General features: G+C 38.3%; 1 protein-coding gene across 8 annotated transcripts in view; it reads left to right on the top strand.

Annotated features, from left to right (window-relative positions):
• utrn (utrophin) overlaps positions 1-18650 on the top strand; it is a 327279-nt gene that overhangs the window by 218904 nt on the left and 89725 nt on the right. For all 8 annotated transcript variants that reach the window (XM_057822866.1, XM_057822869.1, XM_057822867.1 and 5 more), the window contains 4 exons: positions 3270-3399; positions 6794-7062; positions 7873-8019; positions 11021-11099. In XM_057822866.1, the coding sequence (XP_057678849.1) occupies positions 3270-3399; positions 6794-7062; positions 7873-8019; positions 11021-11099 (625 nt within the window). The remainder of the gene's footprint in view (positions 1-3269; positions 3400-6793; positions 7063-7872; positions 8020-11020; positions 11100-18650) is intronic.

Raw genomic sequence — 18650 nt, 5'->3', positions numbered from 1 at the left:
ACAGTACGACATAAAGTGATAAAAAGCTGGCAGTTTATGGCCGACTGGTTGACCGACTCGGGAGGCCATTTGCTTCCGAACACACACATACTTGTGTCGGTGGTTCTTCCGTTTTTTATGCAATCGCTGACCTCGCCATTTGGCAATCTTTATAATGTCTTGACGAGACATTGTATAAGTTGTCGCACTTGCTCTTCGATGATACTCGCGTCGGCTTGGTCCATTTTTGCGTTTAGCAAAGCAATGTTTGAAAATGGCGGTGATTTCGCGCTGTTCCGGAAACAACAGTTCGAGCGGACAGTCCATTTGCGCCACGTCACCATGCGCTGACGCCGCACAAGTCAAGATTTTCTTGAAGTGCACGACAGGCTACAGTGGAGGGTTATAAATCAGGTCTGCCTTGACGGCACAGGTCTGCCGCAGAAGCATAACTCGGCTGAAACCTCCCCCACCGGTTGTTGCTCAGTGTCAGTGAGTCAGCTGTGCTACACGATGGCTGGAGGAGGTGAAACTCTTGAACTTTTTCCCCCATTGAAGAAAACAAAATCGCTGATTTTTCGGCTACAGAAAAGTTACAGACGGCCGTGGCTTAGAGGAGGAGGGCCAACCGACATGTATAACATGTTTGCGGAGGGTGGCTGCCGAGGAGGCAATACCTCCAATATGATTTCGCATTTATACAAAATTAAAGGTTAGTAAACACTGTTATGAACGTTTCCCACCAGCTACGAGAGTTAACTCCAGCGTGTTAAGTGTGTCTAGCGGTGGTAAAACCTGTGTTTTTTTTTTTCTCTCTGTCAACTGAGTTGAGAGTGTGTGTATAATATAAACATAATACGAGTCATACACACGCACTTTTTCTGGAAAATAATTACAATTATTTTTGTTCTGGTGGTTATGATATTGAGCTGTGGGTGTGGGTTTAGGCTCACCTAAAGGACCGCAGTTTTTTAAATTTTATTTAGAATATTTTGTTATTTCTTAAAATGTATTTTAACATTATACTTATGTTTCAATTTGCTATTTTTTGAAAAATAAAAGTCCTGTTCAATTTATTTTTCATTATCTCAAAATAACACATTTTAGGGCTGTAATTGCAATACTGTGAAACCATGATATTTTGACATAAGGTTATCATACCTAAGGATGGGAATCGAAATCCGATTCCAATTCCGAACCGGTTCCTAGTGTTTCGAGGCCTCGACATCACAATGAAAAAGCCTTAACGATCCCTTTAACGATTCCTAAAGACACATATTGCGTCGTGACTGTCTTGTTGTCCAGACGCATCAAACTAGCATGGCGCCAAGAACCACCCGCTCCAAAGTTTGGCTACACTTCACCGGGAAAGAGGGTGAAAATGAAAGGTTACGACGGTTTAGCACGAGCACTGTAGCTGTAAACATAACAATGACAGCATGTAGGTTCAAACGCTCGAAAGTGTGTCTTCACTCACGAGGAAAAAATACAACAAAACGACTTGCAGTGCAAGGTGGAGATAACTGCATCGGGAGGGAAGGTGGAGATAACTGCATTGGAAAGGAATAGACTGCACTGTCCTTACCGAGACGCTAAGGCTTAGTCCTGGCTATACAGCTAGCTAAACTCCGAAATGACGATACAGAACACGTTGGTATAATTTGCTGACTTTATTCAAACATCACTTTTAAGAGTGAAAATAAAAATAAAAATGAAACAAATCAATTTTGTCCCCAATAACAAACAGGTTTGCATCAACGTAAATCAGCGATGATTAGCTGCTAATACAGTAACAACAAAACGGTTAGCATGGGTTCGCTAGCATTAGCACATCGTTTAAACCACTACACAACTGGATTTAAGTGGCTGATCGCGAGTGGAAACACACAACAACAACACAAAAGATGATACATACAGGCGTTGCCTCTGTAGATATTTTACTAACATTAACAAAGAACGTAGAGTCGTAGCATTAGCACATCGTTCAAACCACTACACAACTGGATTTAAGTGTCCGATCGCGAGTGGAAACACACAACAACAACACAAAAGATGATACATACAGGCGGTGCCTCTGTAGATATTTTACAAACATTAACAAAGAACATAGAGTCGTAGTACTGTTACCCTCTCTCACTAACTCGCTCACTCGCTTGGATGCGCATTTCTTCTTCTTTGCGTGAGGAAGTGCAAGGGCGCCCCCACTTGAGCGTGAAAGCACCATAAAATCTAAAAAGCATGCATTTCAATATACTGGTAAGTAATACACTTTAACAGGGGTCCAAATGTTGGGGCGGGCCGAACAATACCAGAGAACATTTTGAATTTTTTTTTTTTTTTTCCTCAATAGTGTTATTTATTTTCTGGCCTTTTTCTGTGAAGAACTCAGAGAGGGTTATTTGGCTATTATCTATATGATTAATAGTGTTATTATTATTTATTATTATTACATTATATTATTATTTGTATTTTATTTACTTTTGTTCCGTGAAGAATCCAGAAAGGGTTATTTGATTGTGGCATTCTGAAAAACAATAATTGTTTACATTTAGGCACTCCTGCAATCGTCAGACTTTTTCTGTTACAAACTGACCCCGGCCCCTCATCAGATAAGGGAGAAGTTATATGGCCCTCACAGGAAAAAGTTTTGGGACCCCTGCAAGTTTAACACATATTGCCAACGGCAGAACAACGACCTATATGCCAATATATACCAATATTTTTTATTTCTATTAAAAAAATGTTTCAGTAAAATGTTACACATTCTTGTGCATTTGCCACTTATTGCCACAGTTAATATTGAGGCTTTGGGCCTCTTTTGACCTCGTTGTGAGTTTGTAAGGTTGCGACTTCTGATTAAACAAATTCGATGCCAATCAAAATGTTTTTTCTTCTTTTTCTCCAAATTAGAATCGATAAGAGAATCGATCAAGAATCGAATCGTTAAGCAATATCGATAATGGAATCGGAATCGTAAAAATCCTATCAATTCCCATCCCTAACCGTAAGAATATCCTACCAACATATGCTTACACCACTTGCACTAAACATGTACTCCAAAATCAGTCTTACCTGTACACTCTAATATGTCATGCGAAAAGATTGCTTAAAAATTTGCAATAAGGTGGTGTTGCGAACAATTAACCATGATTTAACAGGTTAACACTATCTTTTATGAGAATTCATTAAACTTTCAACTCCCTCTTTTCATTAGCCTTGTAAAAATACGGGTGATTAAGTGGTTTGGATAGAAATCCTCCAACACATTTAAATGTCTTCCTCGTTTTCAGATGCTGCAATCGGAACTGAAAGAACGCGAGCAGCTGGTGATCAGCACTTTGGAGCAAGCTCGCCTGTTTCTAGCTGAGCAGCCTATCGAAGGTCCGGGTGAACCGCGCAAGAACCTGCAGCCCAAGACAGGTCGGTGTCATCGGATTTAACTACCCTGCATTAAAATGAGCCTGATTTCGTCGAGTCACCACGTTTGCCTTCAAACGATCCTTTTTTTTTTTTTTTTGCATTAATTATTAAAGTGAGCCAAGAGGGTGCAACGGGGGTGTGGCAAGACTTCACACGGCTGTGATATTAGACACCGTGATCAAAGTATCGTCTGATTATATAAATAGATAAAAAAGATGAGTTTAAATCACAGCGTATGCCTGATATTTAATCAAAGGAGACAGTTAATGATCACGTTTTAGTGCCATTGACATTGATAGACATCTAATACATTTTGACTGCGAGCGATTATTCCCCGCCAGCCCCTCCTTGTCGAAATGGATTGGACGTCTGTCATCGTCAGTGGCCGCGAATGAGTTCCGCTTCTCTTATTAAGCTTTGTCTGTGTCACTGATTAACTTTTGATTGTTGTCTGCATGACTAAAGATGCATAAAGAAAAGATGTTAATTCAATCACCACCCCGGAGAGCGGGCGGATTTAAGCTCGGGGAAATGGTGGTAGATGACAACCAATGTTAATTGCCCAGGCATCCTCCAAATCTTATATGAACCATGAGGGAACATAACAATCAAGACTTTGGAATAACATTAAATCTATGAGACAAAAACTTAATCCAAATTGAAGGAAAGGTGAATTTATACTGAAGTATTTTCATTGAAATGCTAAATTTGAACCAAATAATGAACTCCACTGGGCAAAAAAAGTTTTTTAAACAGCAAAACCCTATCTGGAGGCGAGAGCACGCGAGAGCAGCATTACAGACTCCATCACTTTAACGAGATGTTATCTCGTAAAAACCTTGTTTCAATCCAAAAATTCCATGTAGCATGTATCACTGAGTGTCAAGACACAGCTGTAAATGGTGACAGCTCTATGGGTAAAACATGGTAATATAACAAGGGTCGCAATGCAGAAATCGCAGACATCAAGGAGTGGCCGAGATTTTTTTTCATATATTTACCCTTTTAAACTTTTTTTTTTTTTTTTTTTTTGCTCAATCTTTCTTTGTTTCGATCGATTATTTATTATCTAACGTGTCAGAGAAAATGTGACAGTAACAAAAAAAAACAGAAAAACAATTAACTGATAGTTATGAGGTAGATATCCGTGACTTTTTTACAGACGCCATTTTTTTCATTGTGACATAATTTAAAAGTTTGAAATATGCGAGTGAATAATTTTTTTAAGGCGTTTTTTTTTTTTCATACAAAATATGAGATATTGGTTAATGATTCTAAGCTAAAAACGACAGACGTTTTGAATCATAAATATAATTAATTACCTTTTTAATTAATTACCCTAGGTTTTATGGCTGGGTTGAAACTAAAGCGGTTGCGCGACGTCTGTAAATGAAGGTTTTCAGGGTAAAACGGCCAAATTAAAAATAGTTCAGGCGCTTTGTGCGCCCTGAGTCTGCAATTGCAGCATAAAGATATATTGTTCTATCAAACACAACAGTTGTTTTGTCTTAAAATGCAGCAGTTTCTTTTAAAACGGAGTGCAAGAGCAGAAACTGCTTTTTCAGTCTTGTCTGTGTTTTCCGCCACATTTACATATACAGGTATATATATATATATATATATATATATATATATATACACAGACACAACCGTAAAGTACATAAAAAAAACAATATAGAGCTTTAAATCATGGAAGCAAACCAGTGGGGATTTTGTCAGCAATGACGATAAAGAAAATATTTCGTAGACGAACATTTTTTTTTTTTTTTTTTATCATGGTGACGTGGCTCAGGAGACTAGAACATAATGAAACAAACGCCAGTTTTCGTCTGACAAGATGACAACGAGACAAAAATGCAAGATAGTTTATGTCATATGTTCACATTCATATTGTACGTGGAGTATGTCAGCTTCATCGTAGCAGTGTTTGGGTCGTGCCACCCATGCACCTCCCCTTCACTCTCTTCACCGGAGTTTAGGATGTGTTTCGTGCTAAGCTGCTCTCTATCTTGCTTGTTTGTAAGCACATTGTAATATTTGTTTTCTTAACTTGGCAATATGCAATTTGCTTTAGCTTTTAAAATCACAGACACTAAATGTAACTTGTTGCATTAGCATAGCATTTGCGTTTGCATTAGCATCAACTTTAGCATTCTCTTCGTACAACTTTTTTTTTGGCATACAGTCCGTGGCTTCTAGGTGGGTTTAATTGTGTGTGTGTTATTATTACGAAGTATGCGTTATCCTTGTAGACAATATGTGCTTCTCTATCAATGTTCTTTCAAAATTGTTGGAAACCTTTGATTTTTGAACTACAACTGAGGGACTTTTAAGATGAAAACTGACAACTAAAGCTAGACGAAATCTGTATGAGAATTTCAACTAAAACTAGACGAAGACGAACATATTTTGAAATGACGAAAATATGACTAAGTGTTTTCGTTCAAAAGATTAGGACAAAACTTCAAGGGCTGCCAAAAGTAACACTGAGGCGCAAACATTTAATTTTGACATTTTTTTTTACATTGATCCATATGTAACCAGTTTTGATTTTTGATGCTAACTTTCCTACAAGTATTTGGACCCACACTTTTATCTTTGCAATCGAGCGTGTCAACGACCAAGCTCCTCAAGACAAGTTGTAGGAAGTGCTGTGCATTTTCAAGATTATGAATAATTCACTCGTTGAGGATTTAAAAATCTGAACCGATGGCTGAAACTAGACTGGACTGTTCGCTCCATAGTCCACCAACATTACCACTCCTACCAAAGTGATATTGCAGATTTAAACTTGTGTTGGATCTCACACCACGACATACTTTTACAGTCGTTGGCTGTAAAACAACAGTTGAAATGTGAAATCTACTGTAAATTCAACAGGTTTTTCCACAAAAACTAGAATCTATCATTCTTTTCATGAGTTGAATATGATAATTTCAACTGCTACTTTTTAAGAGAAGGGCCTTTCATCAGCACCAGCACTCACACATTCTCTTTAAGTTGACTTAACTGCAAAGGAGATGCTGACATTTTTATTCCCTGCCTATATAATGGAAAATGTCTGATCTATAAAACCACATGGTCTAAAGGAATTAGTATGCTCGGTTATTTAACTTTCCCAGAACAGCTAGACGTCTTTAATGCAAATGAACTATAGTACATAGTCAGTGGCTCAGAAGATGGTATACTTGTAAAACTTGGAAAGGTAATTGCTGATGTCCAGACAGAATATTGGATTGTTCTGTATTGAGTTTACTGATGCAATCATAAGTGGGTGTTTTTGTTGGGAGGATGGATCGATAAATGTAAGGTCAGGAGCTTGAATGTCCACTCGTGAATTGTCTTTCTATTGTAATTCTTAACATTACTTTACATTTTTTCCATTTTTTACCAGACCTCAGCCCAGAGCAGAAAGCCCGCGGACTGGCCCGGGCCATCCGCAAGCAGACGGGCGAAGTGAGGGAGCGCTGGGAGCGTCTGCGGGGCCATGCGGGAGGCTGGCAGAATCAGGTGGAGCAAGCCCTAGAGCGATTGCAAGAGCTCCAGAGCTCCATGGACCAGCTTGATCTGCAGCTGACTCGGGCAGAGGACGCCAAGTCCGGCTGGCAGCCTGTGGGCGACCTGCTCATCGACTCTTTGCAAGACCACATTGACAAGACAGTGGTAAGCAGGATCTGAGATGTTTATCGAGTTTTGCAAAAACAAAAGTGACATATTGTTAACAGTAGAGTTGTCCTATTAGGACTTTTTAACTGGTAACCGATATCCCTGTATTGTTCATCTCCAAAAATCTGATAACGGTATGAAACCAATACCGATATATGCGGTCATGCACTTAACACGGCCACGCAGCCCGACCGTTCCGTTCCATTAAATCGGGTTACACCTGGCATCCTGTGTGGGTGAATTCTGGGGGGGGGTCATGTGTAGTGACCACTACCTCATAAGAGAATTCACCTCGGGAACTTGTGTGGGGCATGTGCCATGTGTTTTTGTTCTCCACATTTTTTCTCACGCTTCTTACAGTACTTCTTCCAACTTCCGTTTCCTGACTATTTTTCTTCATTCACTTTCTATGGTCCGATGAGTTCTTACCAAATGCGCTACTGACCTCCAGTGGCCAGTTTTATTGCTTTAAAATGGATTTTCAGCATTGTGCTTTGGAGCGAGGTGCATCAGAATCTAGACATGTCTCTTGTGGAGAAAAAAAACGTAAAAGACGTATAAATACGTCTTTGGGACACTGAAACAATTAAAAATAACAAATGAGTTAAGCTAATTTTCTGACCAACAAAATACAATTTGTGGATACTTTGCGATATTTATGTCATGATAATTGAACATTGAATTGAAACGGAAGTTTAACTATGTTATATTAATTCAAAAAAAATTCTCGGAATCTCTATCAAACTCATTTTGCCAAGCCCGATCACAAATGCTACTGCTGGAATATTCCTAAATTTGTTTTCCCAGGCATTCCGAGAAGAAATCAGCCCGCTGCGTCAAGACGTCCAGCTAGTAAATGAGCTTTCTGCCGAGCTGACTCCACTGGACATCCAGCTGTCCTCCACCGCCTCCAGGCAGCTGGACCAGCTCAACATGAGGTGGAAGCTACTTCAGGTACACACGGCCTCAAAGGAATGCGGCGTATGGAAGCTTTTTCCGTCATGCTTTGTTCCATCCTGCGGCATTTTATCCATGCTTGTCTGGTCTTTTTTTACACGTCCCCTCTGTTTCCCCTTTTGTTCCAAGCAAACACACGGTTCTGCCTGTGTATAATCACAGCTTGGTACCGCGAGGCTCAAGTCACGCGGAGAAAATCTGCAAAATTAATGTTACAGCTCTATTTTTTCTATATATTTTTGCAATACTACAAAACAGCTAATAAACTTCTGCTGTGAATTGGAATGAGCTTATTGCTAGTAGACGTCCAATCCATTTGAACTGGGAGGGATGGCAGCGAATGAACGTTCATTCGCTGCCATCCCTCCCAGTTCAAATGGACTGGACGTCTATGGCCGTCAGTGGATACTAATGCCAGGGAATGTGTTCATTTTGGGACATTTCACGTCATCTATTGATTTATGGTCACTTTTTTTTACCTTTTGGGGCATTTACGTGTTACTTCCTGTTGATTTTGGGGCATTTACAGGTCACGTCCTGTTTATTTTGGGTTACTGATAAGGAAGTGACTCAAGAATATTCCAAAATGAATAGAATAGAATAGATCTTTATTTTTTTTGTTTTTGTTTTCTAGCAAAGGGAACGTCTGGGTACATCATGATTAGGGTTGGGAATCGAGCATCGATGGGATCCGGGACTAAAACTTTGGGCCTCCCGGAACTTTTCGAATTTTTTTATGTCAATTCCAAGTTGCCTTGACCGCCGACCGGAAAAAACAGCTGCCGAACACCACAAAGGAGAAGCCACATGAAGACTAGCTCCGTTATGAGCAAATCAAATGAAGTGGCTAAATTATCTTAGCACAAAAATGTGTTGCTTCGCTTCACATAAATGACAAAGTAAGAGAATAAACACACCGAAATGATATCAGACCCTCTGTTAAAACGTGCAGATTATGTTCTTTTTGCTTGCTGCTTTCAGTAAGTAACCACCAAGGGAAGCCAAGCGAACATAGCAAAACCAAAGCAAAACTGTAGAGTCCGGAGTTATAATAGTGACATCTTGTGGAAGGATGAACAATATACCAGTTGAGAAAGAAATCAAACTTAAAAAGTAGTCAACTTAAGATCAAGGGACAGAACAATCCCTGCTTAACTAACTTGTAGAAATACCACCAAAAATTTAAAATGCAATACAATAAATGCCTGCAGCATAAGACACTCTAAAACATAGGCAAAAGAACATGTGTCAATCTTTTCTCTGTGAGCTTTTGAAAAATAAACATCTTTGTGAAAGTGCACTGCTGTGGAAAGAAACTTCATAATATTCAAGCTCAAAGGCTGATATTTATATACAAGTTAAAAATAGCCCTGTGAGAAACCATAGCAACGCATAGACTTCATAATGTATTGACTTGACACATTCGCCTTTCACTGCGTCACGCCTTCCCAAAGGGGGCCGTCCCACACTCCGCTTCATTTATAAGCGGTCGGTCACATGCAGCGATTTAACGCCGGATTTAGGTTGAAAAAGTACGAAAGCTGTATCGCATACAAACAGGCACGATAGTCTCAGGAGTGATTTGTTCGAGGATTCAAGGTAATTATTATATTTTTTGTACCATGCATGCATTTTGAAACGTGAAAAAAATCAATGGGAGAAATTAGCCGCCACAGCATTGGCATTATACTTCGCAATATTTATGTAAAATAACTGCTAACTGCCCGTTTTTTTGCTTTTAACCAAGCATCGAGACTGTTTTACATCCATATCTATAAAGAATTTAGGGATTTAAGCATTTATTCACAAGAATTTTCAACGCAAAAAGCTCTTTGTTGTACTAAGGGGGCCGCCACAGTGACTTAACTAGCAGCACATTCAACATATTAATGTAAAATAAATGCTAACTCCCCATTTTTTTTTGTTTTGCTTTCAACCAAGAATCGTGACTTTTACGTCCATATCTATAAAGAATTCAGGGATTTAAGCATTTATTCACAGGAATTTTCAACGGAAAAAGCTCTTTGTCTTTGATATGGCGGCTGCTAATTTGCATACTGACTAGCATCATAGTTCGCAATATTTACGTAAAATGAATGCTAACTGCACTTTTTTTTTTTTTTGCTTTTAACCAAGAATCGAGACTGTATTACGTCCATATCTATAAAGAATTCATGGATTTAAGCATTTATTCACAAGAATTTTCAATGGAAAAAGCTCTTTGTCTGTGTTTCCACTCGGTCAGCTTTGACGGAGATAGGCCCCCTATGAATCGTCCCCGAGTCCCGTCAATACATTATGAAGTCTATGAGCAAAGTTAGTTGAAAGTTCATATAATTTAAAAAATAATCGACAAGTTTAGAAATTGATATAAATTATGCAATTTTTTTACCCTGCCTATTAAAAGACTTGGAATCGAGAATCATTTGGAATCTGAATCGAAACTCGGAACGGTTAAAATTCAAACTATACCCAACCATAGTCAGCAGCATAGGAATGGAAGTCGTTCATAACCCTGGGACTACATGTAGTGTTTTTTCTCTTTTTTTTAATTTCAATTTCACGCTTCTTTCTCTGCACACATTGTTTCGTTCTTTATCAGTGGAATTCCAAAAATTGGATGGAGCAAAAGATAAGGACTACATTTGCATAAAAGTGTTTAGTTGGATTTAATGACTTGCGACTCGACCCGACAGAAAAACTTTACTTGCTTGAGACCCGGTACAAATGACTCACAACATGCTTTTGACTGAAATCAGATTTTAGCGTAATATGGGCAAAAAATAGTTGTACATTGAAGACTGCTTAATGTAGGAGATTATACTAGTAAAACTGGCTTTCACCCTCCCACATGCAAAGCAGAGACAAGAGTACTCATAGGTAAAGTCGTCTTTTATCCACTACTTTTCAGTCAATCCCTTTGGAATTACAAAACGCTTATTGTTGTATGTCAATGCGGTGAAAAAATCTTACGTCAGTAGCACTATTCTTGTTGCAGGTGGCAGTGGAGGACCGACTGAAACTACTCCAGGAAGCCCACAGAGACTTTGGCCCGTCCTCGCAACATTTCTTATCCAGTGAGTAGTTCATTCAGTTCTTAGTTTTTTTTTTTCTTTTTTGTAAGTAAACTCTTAATCCAGATGTAAATTGTTTTACCTATCAGTCAGTTGCCATTTTGCTAATAATGAACATGTTATGCACTGCAAAAACACAGTAGTTTAATTCACTTGTTTTCAGTGTAAATCTACTATAAATAGGTGAAATAATCTGCCAGTACTTCAAGTAAATTTTGCCGTGGCCCTGGGTTGCCGCCCGCGCGGCATCTCCGCCCGTCTGCGTGGCTGTCGCGCGCCCAGTGGGGCTCGCGTGCTGCTGGATGTGGTAGTGCATGCTCGGGTTGGGGGTCCTGGTGCCGGGATTGGCGATGGGGCGGCGTAGGGTTGGTCGTCAACGGGCTCACACTCATAAGAGATTCACACGATTACTGGGTTCTAGATCACAGAACTGATTTGTGTACACTCTACCCTTTTCAATCACTTAGCTTATAGACACCCCCGTCCCCCTCTTTCACTGGTCAATAGACCCCCACATGGTGTAAACCTGAAATACATCTCGCTGACGATGGCACCAGCATATTAGTAATTAGTCTAGATGTTCAATGTATTTCTTGTTGTTGTTAGTGTATGTGTTTCTTTTCTTTCTTCTCTTGTGTTTCTTTTCTTCTGTCCCCCCATAATCCCTTCCTGTTCGCTGCTGTGTCATAATAAAAAAGTATTTTGAATGATCACAATGGGAGTATGTCAGACTCTCAATGTGAAACATTAAAACTCTTCAGACTATCCGGGCACTTAGACTTCCATTCTCTGTGTCAAACAGCTGAACAGGACAGGTTAGAAAAAAATAAAATAAATAAAAATAAAAAAAATAAAAAGAATAGAGGAGCGAGAATGCCACGTCGTGATCGTCCTCCTCCATTGTTTAGGATGCGCGGCATGACGTCATTTCCTTAGTGTCCGATTGCTGTACGGAAACAGCAGTCCATATTAAGTGGCGGGTAATATTACTCGCCTACATTACCGTGGAACAACTAATCTGGATAATAGGCATACTAGTGTAGCCGACATGCCATATAGTCCAACTAATTACACGTTTAAGGCCATTATCCGTCCTAGTTTTCTAGTTTTCTAGTTTTCTAGGTTTCTTCTACACAAATCTACTCAAGTAAAAGTAATATGTATGGCTTAGTAAAACTAGTCCTAGATGTACATTTTTTTCAAAAAGTTACTCGGGTTAATGTAGCAGAGTAAACATAATGTGTTACTACCAGTCTCTGATTTTAATTAGGGCTTTCAAATTTATCGCGTTTACGGGCGGTAATTATTTTTTTTAATTAATCATGTTAAAATATTTGACGCAATAAACGCATGCACGGAATGACCCGTTTATGCGTTGCCTTAAACCAGGGGTCCCCAGCCGTTTTTGCACCACGGACCGGTGTGATTTGGGTCTTTTTCACGGGCCGGTGTTCTGTCAAATTTTGCACCCATATGAAATTTTGCTCCCAAAGCTTTTGTGGAGGTGAAAAAAACCCTCTTTTATATTCAGTTGGACTCTCAAAGTTATCCAACGGTGCTAAAAAACTATTTACATCATAAACATACATGTGCAACACAAAAATAGCGTAAATTAATGCTTAACGACACGGTGAAGTCGTTAAGTGAGAGAGCTGCGAGCAGTTGTGTGCAGTTAACATGGCAAACATAAGTTAATATTCCTGTCTTTAAAAGAAAGTTTGTAATGTGTACTTTGGAATCGCTGCATTCGCGGTCATTTTTAACGTTACGCGCATGCCAAATTTGTCAGAACACCGGCAATGTGCGGCAGAAAAATACAGCAAATATAAAATAACATTTGTTTCTAGCCCCGTCGTGTTAAGTGCAGGGAAAGTACAACTCACCCGCTGAATCAGTGGGAGGCCTGAGCTTGTTTTGTTGTGACGAGATGGTCCTGAGATGGGAGAGTGAGAGAAGCTAGCTTCACAAAGATACAATATTGGAAATTGTAGCAGTTTTTAGTGCGCTCCTCGCAATGTCAGGATATTCCGAAATGACTTTAATCCAGAACCTCGGTAGAGTTGTTGTCTCAAATGTACGTTTAAGGTCGGCGTGATTTGTGATCTCTACAAGCTGATTGTCCCGTTGCACTGACATGCTTGAATCACTCGGTTTATTCACATACGGGTCAAGAATCCACCCCTTTGCAGTTCGTGGGTCTTTATTGATTGGGAAGTAGCATAGATTTTGTTTTCTTCGAGGTTGTAGGCTCATCTTCTGGCTAGTCGGGTGCCCTTTTCCCAGTAAAAAATCTGTCCAAAGACGTCTTTTTTCAGTCATCCTAGTGTGGGGACTAATTATTTCCGGGAAAAAATGGATTAGCGATGACCTACGTCATACGTTATTATCGAGGCCAAGCTCACATAGATATACAAAACAAGATGTACTGCTAACAGTCCAATCAATGCATTTCTATGACGACCTCCTATCCTGTAGTGTTATATCTAGAGTAGACAGGGATATTGGTGTGTTAGGCGACACAGGCCAAAGTCAATCGGCCACAATGCAGTCGTTAATAAATTATTTATTATTTCTGCGCGGCCCGGTACCAAATGCGCAACGGACCAGTACCAGTCCGCGGCCCGGTCGTTAGGGACCCCTGCTTTAAACAGTTTACAATGACGCCGTTTTAGCACAGTGGGAGAAAAAGGCAAAGAATTGCGAGTGGACACAGGCGTTAATTTTCTTTACACGCTTAATTGAATACAACGCAGAACATACTGTATACCATTTGCAGCCACTACTGACAGTCATGGTTGCCGCAACTTCCCAGAATGCATTTGGGCGAAGGAGGAGACCATCTTTTTCTTAACACACTTAATTGAACACAACGCAGAACATACTGTATACCATTTGCAGCCACTACTGTCAGTCATGGTTGCACAACTTCCCAGCATGCATTTGGGCGGAACATTTAAGTCGCTACAGTATCATTTAGTGAAAGCACAACAAAAATAATATTCCTATCTCTCAAAAAAAAAAAATGTTCACAAAAAGAAAAGCGCTCAATGCAAAGAGAACTGGCATTCCCAGTCAAAATAGCTATGCGAAATACACATGAAATTTACTCAGTCTTTGACTTGGCTAGATCTCTAATTAATTTAAACCTCCCCATTGACACCTTGTGGTGTATTTTCAATCACTACTTTACTTATCTTTCCATTCCAACAATAATTCACAGAAAAAATATGGCATATTTTAGAGATGGTTTGAATTGTGATTAATTACGATTAATTAATTTTTAAGTAGGGCTGTCAAAATTATCACGTTAACGCACGGTAATTAATTTTTTAAATTAATCACGTTAAAATATTTGACGCAATTAACGCACATGTCCCGCTCAGAAAGTATTCTGCCTTTTGGTAAGTTTTACAGCAAGGCTTTTTATGCTGTCCAACAGCGAACTTTTGTGGTCGCTTTGCGACATGGTTTATTGTTGTCTTACCAGTTCATTATGGCTGCACGACGTCTCGGGCTGATAATGTTGTGCTTATATGATCCTTGGACAAGATTTGTCCGTAAGTATGGTTGTTGTAAAGAATGTACATATTATGTTAGTAAGCGAAATGTTCTATTTTTTGTATGAGACGCTTTTTGTTTGTTTAGTGAACCTGTATAGCGTGCTAAGCTAATGTTGTTGCTAATGCAATGCTTGTGTACTTTTATTTTGTAGTTTTACAACGGTCTAAAGAGGACAATGGTTTGAGGCCATTTTATTAATAAATCAGATGAAAAAGGAAGAAGAATTATTAAGGCGTCGTTCACTAGCTGTCTAGCTTTGGAAAAAGTAGACGCTTCGGAGTGAGGACAGCATAGACAGATTTAAATGACAGTAGAGTGAAATGCCCACTACAGTCCTTATATACCGTATGTTGAATGTATATATCCATCTTGTGTCTTATCTTTCCATTCCAACAATTTATTTGACAGAATATATATATAATTTACAGAAAAATATGGCATATTTTATAGACGGTTTGAATTGCGATTAACTGCGATTAATTACGATTAATTAATTTTTAAGCTGTAATTAACTCGATTAAAAATTTTAATCGTTTGACAGCCCTATTTTGAAGCTGTGATTAACTCGATTAAAAATTTTAATCGTTTGTCAGCCCTAGTTTTAATGCAACATTTTTAAAACTGCACAAGCCAAAAGAGAAACATAGAAATAAACGCTCTTCTCTATTACACGAAAGTGTTATTTCTTTGAGTTTCGGTCCAGCCTCGATGACACTATCATGTCTATCATCTCACGTTGGCAGTCATTACACTGGTAGTGTAATTTTCCCTCAGGGATCAATAAAGCACTGCTCTTATCTCCCAATCTCTTTTTTATGTCTTTTCATCCTTCCGTGCGCTCGCCAACGCCTCTGACAGAGGAGGGAACATGGGAATCAGCCGTGCGCACGTTTCACCGCTAATAGTCTTAATGCGGCTTCGGATATTTCAGACGTTTCTGCTTGCATTAGTCGCCTCGCTTATCCGAGTCCGCCACCAATATTTCTTATGTTTTTTTTTTTTTTTTTCCCCCCCAGCGTTTCCTCCTTCTGCCTGAAACACTCTTCCCTTTTCCTCTCTACTTCATGCATAGTAGCTTTGTTCTTCACACAAGTTATTCCAGGTCAAACTTATTCTTACAATGCCGCTCAATTATAGGGCTGCTACAAAACAGTAATTTTGATAATTGGTTAATTAGCGATTAACGACTAACAGGCTCATATATGGATAGTTTTTTTATTGTGACTTTGACTAGGGCATTACATTTTAGCCAGAAACCAAATACTCTTGGCTTGGAAAAGTTTTAATGTTATGTCACTATGAAACCATCATTGTTGTCCCAGAAAAATCTCATTTTAAACAAATACAAAGATATTCATGATTTCATCAAGAACTACAGAAATCAGAGAATATTTTTATTATTTGTAATCCAATAAAAACAAAATATTTCAAATAGACAAAAATAGAATAGTTTCATTTTTTTTTTTTTTTTAATCGGAATATTTCCGTAAAATAAAATAGAAATTAATTTTGAAAATACTTAAAAAGAGAATATTATATACATTTAAAAACATTTGAAATAATACAAATACAAATCATAAAAATACATAAAAAATACAATATTAACAAATAAGAAGATCAAAAATTTATTTTTTGGGGGGGTTGACAATGTTTCAACAAACGAAAGTTTTCCATTCATTTCATCATGGACTAGATAAATAAAATAGATTTAAAATAAAAGTTTTTTCCTTTTTTGTTTTGAAGATTTACTGTTTTTCACTTTTGTTTTATATATATACAGTATAGATATGGCGGAAAACACTCCGGGGACTTCAAGTTCCGCTCTAAGACCCCCAATTTAGCCAACTTTCCAAATTGTCCAATATGCATGTGTGATACATCATTGTAAAGCTTAAGATCTCAATTTTCTGGGGGAAGAAAATTTTTGAACAGGAGGGCATTTTTTTTTTTGTAATGTTTTTTTAAACAGCAAAACCCTATCTGGAGAGCAAGCGAGAGCAGAATTACAGATGCCATGACTTTAACGAGATATGATTACCTTATTTCGATCCAAAAACTCCATGCAGCATGTATCAGTGAGTGTCAAAACACAGCTGTGAATGGCCACAGCTGGATTTTTTGGGGGGATTTTATGGGTGAAATATGGTAATATAACAAGGGTCGCGATGCAGAAATCGCAGACATCAAGGAGTGGTCGAGATTTTCTTTTTCATATATTTACTAGGGCTGTCAAACGATTAAAATTTTTAATCGAGTTAGTTACAGCTTAAAAATTAATTAATCGTAATTAATCGCAATTAATCGCAATTCAAACCATCTATAAAATATGCCAAATTTTTCTGTAAATTATATATATATTCTGTAAAATAAATTGTTGGAATGGAAAGATAAGACACAAGATGGATGTATGCCGTGGGGAGAACACGTATATACTACTATAATACTTGTTCTCCCCACTGTACATTCAACTTACGGTACATAAGGACTGTAGTGGGCATTTCACTCTACTGTCATTTAAATCTGTCTATGCTGTCCTCACTCCGAAGCGTCTACTTTTTCCAAAGCTAGATAGCTAGTGAACGACGCCTTAATAATCAGACTTCTCCCTTTTTCATCTGATTTATTAATAAAATAGCCTCAAACCATTGTCCTCTTTAGACCGTCGTAAAACTACAACAACAAAAAAGTACACAACCATTGCATTAGCAACAACGTTAGCTTAGCACGCTATACAGGTTCACTAAACATAAACAAAAAGCGTCTCATACAAAAAATAGAACATTTCGCTTACTAACATAATATGTACATTCTTTACAACAACCATACTTACGGACAAATCTTGTCCAAGGATCATATAAGCACAACATTACAACGTAGGCGTCAGCCCGAGACGTCGTGCAGCCATATTGAACTGGCAAGAAAAAAAATAAACCATGTCGCAAAGCGACCACAAGAGTTCGCTATTAGACAGCACAAAAAGCCTGCTCTAAAACTTACCAAAAGGCAGAATACTGTCTGAGCGGGACATGTGCGTTAATTGCGTTAAATATTTTAGCGTGATTAATTAAAAAAATTAACGCGATAATTTTGACAGCCCTAATATTTACCCTTATAAACGTTTTTTTTTTTTTTTCTTTGTTTGGATTGATTATTTATCATCTAAAATATCGGAGAAAATGCAACAATAACAAAAAAAATACAAATAAGCAATAGTTAAAAGATCTGTGACTTTTTTTTACTGACGCCATTTTTTTCATTGTGACATAATTTGTTTAAAAGTTTAAAATATGTGAGTGAATAATTTTTTAAAGTCGTTCAAAAAAAAAAAAGACATCAATTAATGATTCTTAGCTAAAAATGACAGACATTTAGAATATTAAACATAATTGCTGAGCTTCTTTTTATGGCTGGGTTGAAACAAAAGCAGTTGCGCGACGTCTATAAACGCGGATTTCAGGGTAAAACGGACAAATTAAAAATAGTTCGGGGACTTCATGCGCCAGGAATCTGCTATGGCAGCATATAGACATATTGTTCTATCAAACACAACAATTGTTTTGGCTTAAAATGCCGCAGTTTCTTCTAAAGAGGAGTGCAAGAGCAGAAACTGCTTTTTCAGTCTTGTTTGTGTTTTCCGCCATATATGTATATAGAGTCCACCATCAATTGACAAGAAAACTCCCACGGACTTTGCGCCACGCCTTCCCGTAGGGGGCAGACCCACAGAGCGTTGAGGTGGCTTTCGCTATTCGCTGTGATAAACTCAAACACACGCTGCGTTCTAACGCCGGATTTAGGTGGAAATAGGATGTAGGTTTCACTGCATACAAGTAGGCAGGAGTGTCTCTCAAGAGTGATTTGGTTGAGGATTCAAAGTAATTATTATATTTTTTTGCACCATACATGCACTGAAATGTTGTGAATACAATGAAATGAATGGAAAAAATTGGCCTAACTTTAGCTTGAAATATTCATGTAAAATGAATGATAACT

Source organism: Corythoichthys intestinalis, chromosome 19 (assembly GCF_030265065.1).
Source record: "Corythoichthys intestinalis isolate RoL2023-P3 chromosome 19, ASM3026506v1, whole genome shotgun sequence".
Taxonomy (NCBI): domain Eukaryota; kingdom Metazoa; phylum Chordata; class Actinopteri; order Syngnathiformes; family Syngnathidae; genus Corythoichthys; species Corythoichthys intestinalis.
This window is presented reverse-complemented; position numbering and strand designations above follow the sequence as displayed.